Consider the following 18,372-nt stretch of genomic DNA (forward strand, 5'->3'; position numbering starts at 1 on the left):
CAAGGCTAGAACTTAATGAGTAAAAGAGAGGGGGGGTCTCTTAGAAATGCAAACACTTCCCAAGGCTGGCAGCTCATCAAATACTTCGATGTCTACACACTTCTAGGATTTATTATGGGGTTCATCAGAGTGGGTACCCAAGGCATAATAAGCTATACAAATATAATCTTTTAACAGAGAGCTGCAGAATGGAGGTACAGCAGAATTCACAGCTGAAATTATTTTCTATAGATAGCTCATGTTCACTCTTCGCCTACGTTGATATCATATGGAGTGCGGAGGAGACAATGATGTGCTAAATACTTATTGCTTATGAATCTGGAAAGTAGTTCAGCTCATTCCAGTTCTTTTTTCCCTTTTTTTCTGATGTCATTTGCTGTAAAATTGAACATTGTTTGGAAATGTATAATTTTGTTCTTATGATGAGAACCAAAGAGGAAAAAAACCCATAGACAAACTGTTAGAGAATATCACTACAATATGACGTACCAAGTGCCCGACACCTTACTCAAATGATCAGTCTAAACTCAAATAGTGTCTCATTCAGCCACACTAGAGTCCGTGGTAGGTTTGTCACTGTCTTCGGTGGGAGCAGAATTAAATTAAACAGGTTAAGTGAGTAAGAACATTGAGTGACTGGACTCCAAAGAAGGAGAATAGATCCCAGCTGTTTGGAAATAATTACTTCCTTCTCTTCTGCTGTGCATGTTCTCAAGGCATTTGAAACATTGTGGTTATTGCATGCATTACAATACACACTTTATTTCATGTCAGATTCTGACTCAACAAATGTTGGTTTTAGGGCTAATGGTTACATAAAAAAATTCATTTAGAAACTGGTCTAATGTCATAATAATCTAGGTCCCCATCTTTTTCCCATTGATATCAATAGCAAAACTATCATTGATTTTAGGGGAAGCAGGATTGAGTCTCCTAGTATATGTCTACACTGCAGGGCAAAAGTTGAATTAAGATATACAACTTATGCTACATCAGTGTCGAAATAGCTTAATTCGGCTTTTGGCGCTGTCTAGACAGCAGGAAGCTGAAGGAAGAACACACTTCTTTAGACTTCCCTTATTCCTCATGAAATGAAGGTTACAGGAGTAAGAAATCTTCCAGCTCGACATTATTTTGAAATGAGAGCTTGCTGTGTAGACATGCACCATGTTATTTCAAAATACAGTAGACTTCCGATAATCCGGCACCTTTGGGACCTAGGTGGTGCCGGATTATTGGATATGCCGGAGTATCAGGAGGTAATCCGGCGGGGGAGCTGTGACAGTTCTGCTGGGATCCGCGCTGCGTCCGGGGGGTGGGTGGGGAACGGCATGGTGAGGGGGGAACCCTTTGCTGTTTTGCAGGAAGGTGGGGGAAACCCCACGCCGCCGCTGCCGAGAGTTTCTGGGAGGGAAGAGGAGCGGGCTCCCCACCCCCCAGACTGCAGTAGTTATCACTGAGCAGTGGGGTGAGGGGCGGTGCTGCAGGACCAACCGGGAGCACCCCAGCTGCTCTGCTCCACAGCTTCCCCAAGTCTGCCGCTTGTCAGTTTCAGCAGCTTCAGCGGCGGACTTGGGAAAGCGGCGTGGAGCAGAGCAGCTGGGGTGCTGCTGGGTGCTGAGCAGGGGGATGAGGGCGGCGCTGCGGGACCAACCCGGCAGCACCCCAGCTGCTCTGCTCCGCCGCTTCCCCAAGTCCGCCGCTTCCCCAAGTCCGCCGCTGCCGCTGCTGAAACTGATGAGCAGCAGACTTGGGGAAGCTGCAGAGCAGAGCAGCTGGGGTGCTGCCGGGTTGGTCCCGCAGAACCACCCCTCACCCCCCTGCTCGGCACCCAGCAACACCCCAGCTGCTCTGCTCCGCAGCTTCCCCAAGTCCACCGCTCGTCAGTTTCAGCAGTTGCAGTGGCGGACTTGGGGAAGCGGCGCGGAGCAGCTCCAATTGTCCAGCTGGCTGGAGCACTTCCGGGTTCCAGTTGATGCTGGACTATTGGGAGTGCCGGACCACTGGATGCCAAACAATTGGAGTTTTATTGTAACATAATTTATTCCAAAATAACACTTCTGTATAGATGTAACCCTAGTTATTAGAACTTCTGGTAGCAGAAATAAATCTTGACCATAATAAGAATACAGGACAGGTCCTGCAAACCTTATTCACGGATGAGCTTCTTTAGTTTTTTAGTTGCTAAAGCTATGAATAGGCCAGGTGTTCAAAGTAGCTCAGCAATAGAGCTGTTTGAAAATTTTCCAAATGGATGTTTTTCCATCATAGAATCATAGGGTTGGAAGAGACCTCAGGAGCAGGGCCAACCCCAACTAAATCATCCCTGCCAGGGCTTTGTCAAGCTGGGACTTAAAAACATCTAGGGACAGAGATTCCACCACCTCCCTAGGCAACCCATTCCAGTGCTTCACCACCCTCCTGGTGAAATAGTTGTTCCTAACAAACAAACAAATCATTTTTATTTTATCATAACTAAATGTGGGGGATTTTAAAATTCGATATTTTTGGAACAGAAATAGTTTTCAAAAGCATGGAATTACTTGCGATACACAAATTCCAGGTCTCACACTGTTCAACTCAGGACTCCTAGCTGCTCCCAAGCTTCTTTCGGAATAAGCTTTTCCAGAAGAGATCTTCCGGAAAAGCTTATTTCAAAATAGAGTGTCCACACACACATTTTTCTGAAAAAGCTTTTTCGGAAAAAGGCTTATTCTTCATGGAAGAAGGCTTACCACTGTTGGAGAAAGCCCTCCACTATTTCAACTTTCTGTCGAAATACCACAATTGCAGTGTGGGCACTAGTATTGTTTTTCTGGAATAATGGCCATTATTCCAGAAAAATGGTGCAGTGTAGACGCACCCATTGAGACCGATAGGAATTGCTGAATGTGGTGATAATCTGGCTGATAACATGCACAGGATATTATGAAGTAAACGACAAATGGTATACTTTTTTGCATCTTGATCTCTTTGGAAAATAAATGACTTCGTGTAGTGGGGTGGAATGGCCACCCACTGAGCCGGAGGCGGAGGAACCCCTCTGGGAGCCATTTTGGGCCCAACCTAGCCCCGCCCCCTCACCTGATTGGAAGCCAAAGGGTGGGGCTAGGAGTATAAGAAGGCCGCCGGGGAGCTCAGTCGGGGCCGAGCCTCTGAAGGAGACGGAGGCCTGTCCAGAGCTCCTGCCTGGGGAGGCTGAGACCCGGCTTAGGCCTCCCTCAGCTGGCTCCCCGAAGGCCAGCCGAGGCTTCCCTGCCAGGGCTACAGAGGGCTGGCCAAGCCGGCCAGCAGAACTCCCCGTGGACCCAGAGGACTGGCCCGAACCGGTGGACCGTCTGGAACCCCGACGGTTGCTGGAACCCCAGGGCCGGACGAGCCCGCGGGACGCTGCAGAGCTTCACCCCCTTGGCTTCAACGCCATTTTTAAATCCCCGCTCATTCCACGAGGAGTAACGATAGTTTGAACTAGGAAGCCTAGTTCGAACTACCTAGTTCGTGCCACGTGTAGCCACGCGGCAAGGGGTTCGAACGAGCGGGGATTTAAAAATGGCGGCGCCCCGCTTATGCAAATGAAGCCCGGGAAATTCAAATCCCGGGCTTCATTTGCAAGTGCGGTATGCCTACATTATCCCGCTAGTTCGAACTAGCGGGGTAGTGTAGACATACCCACAATGTGCAGAAAACCTATAAGGAATTTGGCTCAAAATGTGAATTTCTCTTCCAAAGCAGCTTGCTGCAGCCTTACTGTTGTTTTCTGAATTTCTTGGTGGAGCCTTTGTCTAGAAGAAATCTTACATAAAGGAAATTATGGGCATGCAGAAAAGTCTGAACCTGCCTATCTAGGACAATCAAGTTTGAATTACTTGCTGCTTAAGAGCCAAAGCTAGGACCAACCTATGCCATTTTCACTCAGTTACATCTTTTCAGCCAGCACCCATAAACTTATTGCGTGTGCAGCTTGTGTCTGTTATCACTTGTTTTCTTTGAAGTGCAAATTTAAAGGAAGAGGAAGCTGCTATTTTGTGTTCAGATGCAGAGGAAATGCATTTGTTGTCCTGTCACGTTCAGACCTTGCTTTTGTTCTTGATTTTTTGTTGTTGTTGTTGCTTTGTTTAATATAAAATAAAATACAGTTCTCACTCAAATTATAGAGATGCTTTTGATTTATGAAAAAAATGTAACAAAAGTGACAAAAGAAATGAGACCTAAACACTTCTAGTTTATTTCAGGCCCCCCTTTTGAAACCTGGACTCATAAATTCCAAATCTAAGCTTTATTCATTTCTAAAACTGTCAAATTGGTGAACATTCTGAATAAATGGGCAATGGGTATCTCAGTAAAGTCAGGCATCAGCATGATGGAGCAAAAGAAATAAATAGTTAAAGCACAGAAAGCCCCTCTTTGGGAAGGGGATGGGCCCCAATCTGGGATTTTTAAAGTTTGAGTTTTCTTTGGAAAGACTGTGCTGTACATAAGAAGACCCCAGAAATTGGATTTTTTGATTATCTGGCCAGTAGGGATTTTTTAAAGGAAGAAATGAAGGCAGAGCTACTGCAGAACACAGCTGGTTAGGGTGGGGTACTACAGGGATAAGAGTACTCTTTGACATGCTGGTTCTAGATATAATAAAAAATACTTTTATATCCCGTATCAGAAACGATCCAAAGCACTTTAAAAGAATAAGCCTTATCTTGCAGCCCTTTCTCAAGTAGGCTGATTGGAGTCATTGGGACTGTTTGCATAAATAAAGATTACCACTGGCATTCAGTGAAGGCAGCAGATCAGGCATGGCACACAGGATACGGCTAGACTACACGTTTTTGTCAGAAAAAGGTACGCACAATGTGCTATGGAAGCTCAGGAGTTTGCTGCTCTAACAGAAGCTGGTCCAGTAAAAGATATGACTTCACCCATTTTACGCAGTATTGTACTGTATTTGTTTTGCTTTTGTCTCTGCAGCTGCTTGATTGCATACTTCTTGTTCCAAATGATGTATGTGGTTGACCAATCAGTTCATAACTTACGCATGCATAACTCTGAGGTTTATTGTACTTGCTTCTGATTTAGTTGCCATATAGAAGACTAGCAGACTTACCCGGTGCTTCCTGGGTCCGTCAGGGCAGTGGGCATGGGGAGGCAGAGTGCTGGATTTAGGACAGGGCTTTGGGGAAGGGGGGGAATGTAGGAGGTTGGAGACAGGGGGCTGCAAGAGTGAGGTTTGCGGGATGAGGAGGGGCTCAGGGTGGGTGGATCCCATCCCGCATGGGCTTCGTCTCTTCCCCCAGCAACCCCAGCCACTAGGAGTGTTTTCTTTCCCCACCCCCTAAGCCTCCAGAGGACTTCCCCGACTCGACCCATCCCCCTGAACATCGGGGGGGGGGAGGGGGAGACTTTTTTCTCCCTCCAGTTCGCCCCTCCCTCCTCAGCTGCCTAGAGCCTTTTCTTTCCACTCTCCAGTGCTTGCAGCCAAGCACCGGGATAGGGGGAAAGGACTTGGGACAGGGGACCTACTTAGGGTGTGTCTAGACTACATGCCTCCTTCGACGGAGGCATGTAGATTAGCCAGATCGGAAGAGGGAAATGAAGCCGCGATTAAAATAATCGCGGCTTCATTTAAATTTAAATGGCTGCCCCGATCTGCCGATCAGCTGTTTGTCGGCAGATCGGGGGAGTCTGGACGCGATGCCCCGACAAAGAAGCCTTTCTTCATCGACACAGGTAAGCCTCGTGAAACCAGGCTTACCTGTGTCGATGAAGAAAGGCTTCTTTGTCGGGGCATCGCGTCCAGACTCCCCCAATCTGCCGACAAACAGCTGATCGGCAGATCGGGGCAGCCATTTAAATTTAAATGAAGCCGCGATTATTTTAATCGCGGCTTCATTTCCCTCTTCCGATCTGGCTAATCTACATGCCTCCGTCGAAGGAGGCATGTAGTCTAGACACACCCTTAGTGTGCTGGCAGGCAAGATGGCAGAGTTCCAGCCCTCCTGGCTATTCCCTTGGTTTTATGGCTGCTTGCCAGCGGACACTCTGCAGGATAGCTCTCCCCTGTGGGCTCTCTGCCCCCAATGGCCACTCTCGTATCATGTCCCTCTGAACAGCAGCCCCTCCCTTTGCATGTTACGGAAAACTGTCCTTTTCCTAGAGCTTCCAGTTCTCCTGGCACAACCAAACCCTGACTTTGCTTTTAAGTTAGGGTAAAAGGAAGCTGCATGCCAAATTTGGTGGCCCTAGATCTTACCATTTAGGAAGCACTTGCACAAACAGATTCGCAGACAGAAAGACACACACTATAAATAAATAAATAAATAAATAAATAAATAAATATTTGTAGGGCTATATTCTCTGCTCCTGTAAAAAATCAGCATATCTCCATTGACATAATATACCAGCAAAGGACCTGATAGTTTTTTTTAATGGTTTTGTATATTTGCACTATATAGTAAGTTTCTATAATCAGTACCTTGTTCCATGTCTGTCTTAATCTGCTCCTCCAAATCCTCAGGAGACATACAGAACTCATGCTCTTCTCCCCCTGGTGGTTTGGGTTTACACTGCCCACAACAGCAATTGAAACAGCAGCACAAGCAGCAGCAAAAGTAGCAGCCTGTCAAGAGGCCACAAACGGCAAACAGGGCCTGGATTAAACAGGGAGGAAACCCCTATTACCACATGGACTTCCTTTAATCAGTGGCAGTTTGTAACAGACATAAGGCATATAGAGTGTGTCTAGACTACAGGGTTTTTTTTTTTTTAAAGTGGCCTTTTTTCGAAAAAACTTCCCCTGTGTCTAGACTGCTGCTGCGTTCTTTCGAAAGTAAATCAAACGAACACAGCAGTTTTTTTGACACGGAACACCTCATTTTATGAGGAATAACGCCTTTCTTCGAAAGTGCTCTTTCGAAAAAAAGGCACTATGTAATACAAACTGTGCTTTTTTGAAATAGAGCATCCAGACTGCCTGGGTGCTCTCTTTCGAAAAAGCAGCTTGCTTTTTCAAAAGTACTGGGTGTAGTCTAGACACACTTTTTTGAAAGAGGCTTTTTTGAAAGTATCTTTCGAAAAAGCCTCTTTCGAAAAAGGCTTGCAGTCTAGACGTAGCCATAATGTCAGATTTTAAAAAATGCTCAGGCCAGATTTACAAGTGCTGCAACCAGATTGTTAAGAGTTTAGCTACCATTCAAAACCCCAAATATGGGCCAGATTTCCAGAGCACTCACCACCCATCTGTCATTGTGACATTTGTAGTCAGATTTTCAAAGGTTCAGCATCCAACATACCCCCAGTATACTGGGCTCTTGCAAATCTGGCTCTAGCTGTGAGTGCTGAGTGAGGCTTTCCAGAAATTTCATTCATGTCGCAAAACTCCCACCCCACCACCCTTAAAAATGACACATTACAGTTGGTCTCCATGCAAATTCGTATTCACTACTAGACTGATGATAATAGCAAGCATATAAGAAAAAAAAAAAGAAATAAAATAAGGCGTCCAAAGGCTGGAGTGGCAAAGAGGAAACATTTAATTTTTCTCTCACACACGCTGGGATAAAATGAAGTCACATAGGTGTACGTAGAGGAGAATCAGGCCTCCTTGGTCTCTGCAAATCCTAAGGTTTTAAGACACAAATTTGCTTCCATCAAAAAGGCTCAATTTAGCTCTTATAGTTAAAAGCCACTGTCGAGAATGATTTAACACATGCACCTTAACTCAGAAAAAGTGCTCTCACCAATCATTTAATGTATTCACAATAGAATAAATTGCCTGATAATAGTAATTAATTAATAATAAAACAATCTCCCCTCTATCATCATCACACCAAACCCACTGCAGGACTGGGACCTGTAATGACTCAAGGCTAATGGTAATACAGGCTGGACCTTCCTGGGCAGGCACCCTTGGGACCTGACGAGTCCCGAAGAAGGGAATTTGCTGGACCAAGGGAGGTCGGCCCCTTTGCTGATAAACTCTGGGCTCTCCTGAGATCTGTCAGCAAATTGCCAGGCTCCCCTGCTCCAGGGCCACTGGGCTCCCAGCTCCTCAACCAGTCCCAGGGCTGCTGAAGCTCCACTGCCTCAAGGCTGCCAGGCTCAGCTGCTCTGGGCTGTGGAGGCTCCACTGTCCCAGGGCCGCCAGGGCTCCATTGCTCTGAGGCTCCACTGCTCCGGGGCTCTGCTGCTTCAGGGCTCTACTGCTCTGGGGCTCTGATGGTGTGGGCCCAGTGGAGCTCCATAGCTAGCTGTGGGCCACCAGCACTCCACAGCCCTGAGGGTGTCCTAGGGCACCAGGACTCCAGTGCCCTAAACGAGGGCTCTCAGGTCCAGTGGCTTTCTGATCCAGCAACATCCGTGGTCCAGCTGGACCATGGATGTTACTGGACCAGAGTCCCAGACCAGAGAGGTTTAACCTGTACCTGGGTAAGCACACAAATACCTCCAGCTGTTTTCAAAAGCCTGGCTGAAGTTATGTTGAGCTGAAATTATTTCAAAATGCTTCCTCTTCTCTTACAGTAGACCTAGATTTTGTACTGGTTTAACTATTTGGGTTAGGATGTGACTTTTCACTAAAATAGATAAATAGGTATACAACCTCCCCCATGTAAATGCAATTATACCATATAAAGATTCCTTAAAATGGTTTAGATTATTTCCCTACATTTATGGGAATAAGATATGCCGGTATTAGCACCTTTATACTAGTATAATTGTGTCTGCACTAGGGAATTGTACAAGTTTAACTATACTGATTTCAACCTGATATAGCTGAAGTGGTACAGTTTGAACCTCTCTAGTCGACATTACTGGTCCAGCTACATTTATGGTCCAGCATGATTTTAGTTAGCCAGATGTCCACTTATCATGGGTATGCCCATACTTTCCATGGTCCCATAAAGTTTGTTTACTGCCACCAGTCCTGTCTCTCAATGTTCTGTGCTGTTATTTAGCTCTATTTCACCCCTAAATATCTAACAGTCCAATAAGCAGCGGAAGTGTTGGTAGCATTGCTAAACAATATTGACCAACTGTGGTTTGGCAAATTCTCTGGTTCCTCACCAGTCAGGTCCCAAGGGTGCCGCACTAGAGAGGTTCAACCTGTGTATAGACATATTCACAATCACTGTGCACAGACAAGCCCTTAAGGGGGGAAAAGAATCTGTGACATTTTAGTTAAAGCTTTTTTCTGTGTAAATGAACCCACTGTCTCAGCTTGGTTAAGCCTCTAGAGAAATCTGGCTTAATTTAACAGTCCTATTTGCTTTGTGCTTCACTTTTAATTTTTATTTCCTTACTTTTAGTGGCTTGGATCACCACTTAGTGCCATCAGACTCATTGTTGTTTTGTCTTCTGAGTGTGTGAGTGTGACAGGATATACTGCCTATCAGCATACTGAGAAGTGAAGGAGGAGTGTAACCAGCAAGAACTGCAGCCCACTGCAGTGTTTTCCTGTTGGCTTTATAGGAGTATGCCACTGGGACTCAGACGCCACAGTGTGGAATGGCAGCATAAGGCCATAAGGCAAATGCAATCACTAAGCCCAGAGCTTATTGGTAAAAGAGGTGGAAGAGGAAAAGTGTGGATAGGCATGTAGGTAGATGGCTAGATTCAACCAGAGAGGATTCTTTGTTGACCTCTTTGTTTATACTCTGAAAATTGGAAAACTTTGTTTTGTTTAGTGGCGATGGAGATGTGACGATCTGGGAGGTCTTGTACATAAGTGCCTCAGATTTTTTATTTTTTTCGTAGGAGATTCTTCAATATGCAATGTAAGGAATTTACACAGGCTCCATTACAAATCCTTCCATACCTCCAGAACACAGCACCCACCAATCAAATCAACTCAAACCCACCAATTGCTCTCCTTACTCCCATACACCCTCTAGGACTTGGGCTGCTCTCTACACTTTCCTCTGCTTTTCTGGGTGATGATCAAGGCTGCTGCTGCTGTTGTTTCTGTTCCTATTCTTATATCCACATCTATTCCACATCCATAGTCACATAATCGGAGTCCAGGGAATGGCTCATCTGATGCTGCTGCTAGAGAATCTTTCAGTATCTGTTCTCTCCCTTCTTAGCTAGTGACTTCCTGTGCTCAGAGATGGGGGCAAGAAGGCTGAGGAGAAGATAACTGAGAGAAAAGATGGACACAGCAGGTAGCAGTAGTAGAAGCAATCAGTAATGAAGAGTCCATGATGCTGCAGGAGTCAACAACCACAGCCAGTGTAAATTTGCTGCCAGAGATACAGGGGCCAGCTGTAATGTCTCGGGCATTCAAAGTGGAGATGTGGACCAGGCCTATCTTCAGTATTTGCTGGTGTAGATACAAATTTTGCCAATATAATGTAGCTCCCAGTTTTGAAAATGAGGGTCCATTAATTTGTATTTGAGCTGCTTCTATTCTCACCTGAAGTAATCTATAAAGGATGTTTTCCCAGACACATAAAGCTGGCCTGCCCTGGCCACTGGTGGAGACAGGATACTGTTTCCCATGTTTCCTAAATCAAAGCAATCATTTCTCCTCTCTGCACAGTGTATTTAGTTCACACAAAGATTATTTTTCTATTTATTCCAATGGACTTTTTGCTGCCTCAACATTTTGTTGCTGGAAATAGCAGTAAGAATAACATTTAAAGTGTGGGATTTTTCACATTTGTGATGCCCTAGGCTTACTACATTCACTGCTACATGGATTAAAATGCTAGGATTTGCAATATATACCTAAATATCAAAGGATTACTATTACATAATAAGCCAAATGAACTGAGCTCTTATGTCATCAGAACCCCCACCATGAGATTTTCCTCATTCAATTTGTTGATTTGAGGTATCATGCTCTTCTCCTCAGACTGCTCTCTTCCTCCACTCCACAGTTCTCGCCTCTTCTTCCACTTCCTTCCTCCTTCCCCCTCACAATGTACCCAAGGCGCACGTATATGACACCATAATTGCACACTGTGTTATGTATTATTATTGCTTACGTATGCTGTGTGCTATATATAGCAAAGAACATGGCTAAATTTGTACGGTAACTTATTAGCTGGTTGTCACACAAGTAGGACTTCTCATTTTTGAGCAATGAGTCATTTTTATTTAGTCATTACTGAAAAGAAAATCAACATTAACCTGGAGCTCCAGTTTCAAATATAATTAATGTCTCTAAGTGTTACAAGACATGCAGTGTATTTAATTATTTAGTAAATTAAAGGAAAAAGAAAAATCCTTCATTAGCACTTTTCAAGAGAGGTACTTAATTATGTTTTTGCCAGTTTCTAATCATTCAAGACATGCCATTGTTTAATGAATCTGCTGTGACTTAAGGCCCTAATCTTCAAACTTACTCTGAACTAGGGGACCCCTATTTCTGTGCAGAGCTCCATGGACTCCACATGAGTTTAAAGGCCCACTCACATAGAACACTTTGCAGGACCAGGGCCAGACTACATTAGAAGACTGCATGATTTCCTAGCTTGCTCAGTAGATTTTTAAATAAGAGAATAAAGCATTTTATATTACTCACTCACCTTTGCCCACCAGCTTGAAAGCATGAAGTATGCATTAACATTTTCTTCTCCAAACTGTTCTGCCACATAAAGCCCTAATGATCCATACTTATCGTATATGTTTCTCTTGGACAGGTCAGTCAGTATCGCATGAGCATTGTTGATTTCTTTAAATTTTTCAACAGCCTCTGGATTGTCAGGATTCTTGTCTGGATGATATTTCAGAGCCAATTTTCTTAAGCATGAAAGAAAGAGAAGGAAAACAGTGTTTTTTCTATAAATGTTTACAGACTATTTTAGTTGATTCATGTTTGTTCTGAGCAGAACTCAGGCCTGAGTCTTTTTAGTTACAGCTTTGCTAACTGAGAGGATGCCAGTTGAGACTTTGTAGCAATTGATAATGTTTAATGGTGCAAAAATGACAGAAAGAGGAGGGTTGCTAAGACAAATCTGAAAGAGAGCAGCAAAGTGAATAGGAGAGTTTTTGAAAAAAAAAAGACAAATATTCTCTTAAATAGGGATAAAAACTAAATAAACATCCTGTCCTCAGTAGAGCTAATTCACATAGCTGTATTGACATTTATAACACTTGTACAATGTATTAAATAGGACCAGGATGTCACCCTTAAAACACTCCTTACACTTCAAAATGATAAGGACTTCTTACCTCTCAGACTCTCTGGCTATGTCTACACTGCAGGCTTCTTGCGCAAGAACAATTGTTCTTGCGCAAAAACTTGCGGCGCGTCCACACTATAAGCCCGTTCTTGCGCTAGAAAGTTTACAGTAGATTGTCAAAAGACAGGGCTTTTTGCACAAGTGTTATTCCTCTTCCCACGAGGAATAAGCCTTTTTGTGCAAGAGCTCTTGAGCAAAAAGGCTAGTGTGGATGAGAAAAGGTGTTTCTTACGCAAGAAATCCCTATGGCTAAAATGGCCATCAGAGCTTTCTTGTGCAAGAGAGTGTCCACACTTCCGTGGATGCTCTTGTGCAAAAGCACATCTCTTGCACTAAAGCACATGGCAGTGTGAATGTGCTCTTGCGCAAGAACTCTTGTGCAAAAAGTTCTTGTGCAAGAAGCCTGCAGTGTAGACATAGCCTCTGACTTTCCATCTGAGGAAAAAGGGCATAATTTTTACTGGGATTAAAAGAACAGTTGTGCTTCCACTGAAGGCAGAGGAAGTTTTGTGAGGCCCTTAGTATGGCTCTAATGTGAGAAAAACAAGAAGTCTACCCCTAACATGGCATTGCTATAGTTAAGGTTGACTCAAAGCTTTTATTATATGTAATATGTATAGAAATTGATAGCTTGTCATTTACAAAACCCTCTCAGCAGAACATTGATACACCTTATAACACAGATTGTTATTCTTTCTAAAAATGATTTTAAGAAGTCAGTTTTAAAGCAAATGTATCAACTTGTTTATTCGGTCAAAATTATCATCCTTGAAGGAAGGGAAATCTTATACATCTTTGGATGATGGCATGGATCAATAGATACCTTAAGGCATTATAAAACAGCTAGGCTTTCAAAAATCCAAACAATAGTAAAGTAAAATATATTGGGAGCGCCAATAGAATGCAAGCATCTTTCTGAAGTACAGAGTGGGGAAACTATACTGGTTTAGAACAGATTCAGTTTCAAATGTCCCTTGCCAATCGCCAGGCAAAATCAATCTTTAAATCTGATTCACCATTGCCTACACCATATACAATATTTTACATCAGTGCAAATTGGGTATACTGTTTGGATCTGGTAGCGTTTTACATTCATTTTGCTCTGATGTAAATGACTACACAAAATGTACAGCAATTGTGAATTGGGCCTCCTGTTTTTAAAACAACGGACTAGCAGGGGAGTGGTCATAAAAGTGGATTGATCTTATTTAATGCTTTGAATAAAAACACTCTCTTTTTGACCCATTTACAGAACTGCTGTCAAGTAGTTGATGGTTCTATGCTTCAGCTATTTTTCTTTATATACACTTTTACAGTGTTAAATTTTCCTATTCCCTTGAAATAGATGTAATACTATTACTATGGTCTCATGGGAAATGAGTGTACATCTAAAGCAGTGGTCCCCAAACTTTGGAGGTTGTCGGGCGCCAGGGGGCGTGGCCATTCGCCCACCAGGCGCCAGGGGGCGTGGCCGTTCGCCCGCCGGGCGCCAGGGGGCGGGGACACTTGCGCCCCGGGGGCGGCCCCCCCCATAGCCGCATGCCTGGGGGCGGCCCCCCCCCATAGCTGCATGCCCGGGGCCGGCGCTCCCCCCGCCCAGCGCCGCGCGCCCGGGGCCGGCGCTCCCCCCGCCAGCACCGCGCGCCCGGGGCCGGCGCTCCCTCCACCAGCGCCATGCACCCGGGGCCGGCGCTCCCCCCGCCATGCGCCCAGTGCCAGGCCAGCCCCGAGCACCTGGCGGGCGCATGGAAATGCCCCCGCGGGCACCGTGTTGGGGACCACGGATCTAAAGTGTACATCTAAAGTCGCTGATGTCAATACCAAATGAAATTAGATAAGTGCAAGTACTGGACACCATGGATACATCTACACAGCAGTGTTATTTCAGAATAACTGATGTTATTGTGAAATCACCTAGTCCGTGTCTACACTACGAGCACTTATTTCGACATAATGTCAAGCTGGAGGACTTCTTACTCTGACTCCTGTAACCCTCATTTTACAAGGAGTAAGGGAAGTCAGAGGAAGACTGCTCTAACTTGGACTTCCTACTGTGTAGACATCGTAAAAAGCCGAAATAAGGTATTTCGACTTAAGCTACACAACTGATGTAGCTCAAGTTGTGTAGCTTATTTTGGCTTTAGCCCTGCTGTGTAGATGTTCCCCATGTTACTGTGTAGCTGATGGTATATTTATAATATTGCAAACACTAATCTGGCTAGTGAGTGATTGATGTGGTAATAGGGTAACTGGTGTGTTCTACATCTTTCTCAATGTGCACATAGTGGGTCAGATTCTGATTTCCTTTACACCTGTGAGGAGAAATTCCATTGACTACAATGGTAACATAGATGGGATGTGGGCTTTTTTTTACAGCTTTGTCATCTACTCATTATTTCAGGCTGAATTACAGAAAGAATGTCCATCCTCTAATACGGAAGAAGGAACTTTATTAGAATAATGAAGGCAGTTTTAGTCCTAATTTTTCCTTCTGTTTCACGGTAGGACTAGCTAGTACCTTCGAAGGTCTCTCAATGGAAAATGCATGCACATGTAATTTTCTATGTTTCTAACAATTCTGTTCAGGTTCTTACATTGTTCCTGTTATTGTATCTGTTACTAGGATCTGAATGCAAAAAATCCTCAATTTTCCTTTGAGCTAGAATCTAATCACCAATATAAGGCTTTTTACAGGAAGTACTTTTACAACTTTCTACTCTGCCCAACTGTGTGAGCCAATTGCTGAGTAGCTACCTATCTTCTTTATGCAATATTCATGGATACTGTGTGAATCCCTGCTTTGGGAGGCTAACCCCCAGCCCTGCCCTTTCCACCCAAAGCCCTGCCCTTTCTGTGCCCACTGGAGCCCAGCCCTCACTGTGGCTACTGGCCCCTGCCCAGCACATTCAGCTACCCTTCTCACACATACTGTGTCCACTAGAGCCCCTAGCCCCCTCTCCTGCCCCCAGACAGCAAGCTAGCTAGGCAGTGTGGTCCAGGAAAGCTGGCCAGGTGGGTGGCACTGCCCAAGCCTCCTCTCCAGAGAGTGAGCGGGGCAGCATGGCCCCAGCCTCGGAGCAATGGAGAGCCAGGCAGTGCATTCCCAGCCTCCTTGGGTTGCACCCCCTGGCCCGATCCAAACACTGGACAGAATGTTCTACTTTGCCAAGCTGCCAGCCCAGTGCTAGGCAGGCGGAATGGCCAGAGTAGCCTCAATGCAAGGAACAAGGAGACTCTTTCTTATTTTAATTGTGGTAAAGCTGTGTTTCTGCTCTGCCTGCTAAGAGTTAAAATCACTTGAGATGGAGCAATGTTTCTGTCCAGCCTGCAAAGAGCTGAAAATTACTGTGAGACTGATGTGCAGAGGCTCTAGCTGAGAGGTGGATGGCAGCAGATGGTGACTGGCAGGCAGCAGGACAGTGATGGAGAGGTGGCCAAAGGAGCGAATAAGATGCCTCTTTATGCCCCCGTTTGGGAAGTGAACTCTGTATGCTCTTCCAAACTCTGGGTCTGCATTGACCAAGGGCAGGAACTGTGAGTGGGGTGCACAGAAGGATTAAGCACATGGAGGGGACTTTAGGTTGCTGGACTTAAGAACTTGAGGGGAAAAAATCATGGTTCTGGTTTAAGTGTATGGTTTATGTTTGCAGTGTTTTCCCAAATTAATGTCAGGTTCCTTTCCTCTTTTTATTAAAAGCTTCGCTCAGACTCTGTGCTTATGAGTGGGGAAGTATTGCATCTCAAAGGTGCACAGGGGTGGTGAGGAAACTTCCCACTTTGCTAGGTGGGGCCTCAAGATGGTTCTATGAACTACTGTTGAAAAGGAATCCCTAGATATTGAACCTGACCCTGGTTGCTGCTGGCTTCACCTGGCAGAAGGGTTATAGCCTTTGCCCTAACAATAAATGTATTTTGCTTTGTGAAGGCTGGCTGGTAACTGGTATGTACTGGTGTAGTCCCTGGAGAAAGTTTAATCACAGCTGGCGGACAGATTTGTTGGGGAAATGATGTTATGGTGAGTTGCAGAGGGACTGAAAACCTAAACCCTTTGCTTGGAGGGAGGGAGACATTAGTCTCCACAGGAGATATGTGATTGCTAGGGAGCCAGAAACCTTGAAGTGGGTACCCTTAAAGAAGATTTGGAGCCCGGGGGCTGTCGAAGGAGCAGTCAACCCTGAAACTGTGACTTTCTAGAGCTGCATTTCTAAAAGTTATTATGAGCTGGTTATATATGTATGGTACAGCAGTTTCTGAGATGCAGCAGAGATTTTAGGAAATTGGTGGGGAAAGAAGTGAACTCTCCCCACACCTAGATCATAGTGCTGCAGAGCTCATGTCCAGCCCTACCCAAGACACACCATAGTAGTATCAAAATTATAAGTCTGTTGGCTAGATAACTGGGTCCCATTCATGACTCAAGTAGGAGGGAGAGGGTTCAGACACAGTATTTTTGGTTTGCTCATGTTATATCTGCTTTGTATTTTGGAAGACTTACTCCCTTTTGAGGGACAAGACTTTAATTATTAAATGACAGGAGGTGCCCTCTTGTGGCAATAAAAGTGATTTATGTCTTGTTAAATTACATGGTTCTAATCTGCAAACCAAGCTCAGCAAGGCTGGTGTAGAGAGCCATAAAATATGCTCTCATGGTATCCTATGAACTTAGAAAGCTCACTGAACCTAGTGACCAGATAGCAAGTGTGAAAAATTGAAACACTTTTTTGGAGGGGGTATAATTGTGTATATAAGACAAAGCCCCTAATATCAAGATATCTGGTCACTCTAACCACCGAAGGAGAAATCTCTCTTTGGGTATGTCTACACTATAGAGTTTTGTCAGAAAAAACGGACTTTTTTCTGAAAAAATCCTGAGTTACATTCACAGTGCAATCACATTCTTCCAAAAGTAAATAAAAAGAACAGAGGGGATTTTCCAGCATTGGTAATCCTCTTTGTATAAGGAAGAAGCCTTTTTTTGAAAGAGCTCTTTCGGAAAAAGGCGTGTGTGGATGGGGAAGAGGGAATTATTTCGAAAGAAGAGGAAAGAGGAAAAAGCACAGGTGCCCTGGTGGCCACTCTGTCCATAGTAATCACATCTTAAATGTGAGCTAGCGTCCATTCAGTGAGGATGCTATCTTTCGAAAAAGCAGATCACTTTTTCGATGCACTTTTGTGTGTGGACACTCTCTTTTGGAAGAAGTTTTTTCGGAAGAATTCTTCTGAAAAAAGGTTCTTCTGAAAAAGGCCTGCAGTCTAGACATAGCCATTATTAGAATGCAAGCAGCACTCCTTTCTCAGGCTATGTCTAGACTTCAGCCTTCTTTCAGAAGAAGGTTTTCCGGAAGAGATCTTCCGAAAAAATTTCTTATTTGGATACATTTTTGTCTGACTTCAGAGGGATGAAGGATTTTTCTTTCACCATCTCCTCTGCCTTCCATGGGGACTAAATTAGTTGTTACCACTCAAGAGAGAGATCTTGGAGTCATTGCGGATACCTCTCTGAAAACATCCACTCAGTGTGAAGCAACAGTCAAAAACGCAAATAGAATGTTAGGAATCATTAAGAACGGGATAAAGAATAAGACAGAGAATATCTTATTTCCTCTATATAAAACCATGGTACGCCCACATCTTGAATACCGTGTGCAGATGTGATTGCCTCATCTCAAAAAATATGTTTTAGCGTTGGAAAAAAGTTCAGAAAAAGGCATAAAAATGATTAGGGGTATATAATGGCTTTCATATGAGGAGAGATTAATAAGACTGAGACTTTTTAGCTTAGAAAAGAGATGACTAAGGGGAGAATATGACAGAGGTCTACAAAATCATAACTAGTGTGGAAAAAGTGAATAAAGAAAAGTTATTTACTCTTTCCCATAACACAAGAACTAAGGGTTACTAAATGAAATTAATAGGCAGTAGGTTTAAAACAAACAAAAGAAAGTACTTCTTCACACAACACACAGCCAATCTGTGGAATTCCTTGCCAGAGGATGTTGTGACGTTCAAGATTATAACAGGATGCAAAACAGAGCTAGATACATTTATGAAAGATAGGTCTCTCAGGGCATATCTACAGTAGGAAATTATTTCAAAATAACTTATTTTGAAATAACTCCCGAAATAACTATTTTGAAATAGTGTGTCCACATTACAGGGAAGCCCTGAAATTAATCTGAGGCAGACTCCCTTAACG

The 18,372-nt window shown here is 44.2% G+C and overlaps 1 protein-coding gene and 1 long non-coding RNA gene across 3 annotated transcripts in view; one reads left to right on the top strand and one right to left on the bottom strand.

The window, feature by feature from the left end:
- The window catches only part of LOC112546484 (uncharacterized), a 49,083-nt gene that overhangs the window by 7,787 nt on the left and 22,924 nt on the right, over positions 1–18,372 (top strand). The window lies entirely within an intron of this gene.
- DNAJC5B (DnaJ heat shock protein family (Hsp40) member C5 beta) overlaps positions 1–18,372 on the bottom strand; it is a 50,469-nt gene that overhangs the window by 5,343 nt on the left and 26,754 nt on the right. For both annotated transcript variants that reach the window (XM_025186891.2, XM_025186894.2), the window contains 2 exons: positions 11,520–11,733; positions 6,467–6,641 (listed from right to left, as the gene is read on the bottom strand). In XM_025186891.2, coding sequence (XP_025042676.1) covers positions 6,467–6,641; positions 11,520–11,733 — 389 coding nt within the window. The remainder of the gene's footprint in view (positions 1–6,466; positions 6,642–11,519; positions 11,734–18,372) is intronic.

Source organism: Pelodiscus sinensis, chromosome 2, assembly GCF_049634645.1.
Source record: "Pelodiscus sinensis isolate JC-2024 chromosome 2, ASM4963464v1, whole genome shotgun sequence".
NCBI lineage: Eukaryota > Metazoa > Chordata > Testudines > Trionychidae > Pelodiscus > Pelodiscus sinensis.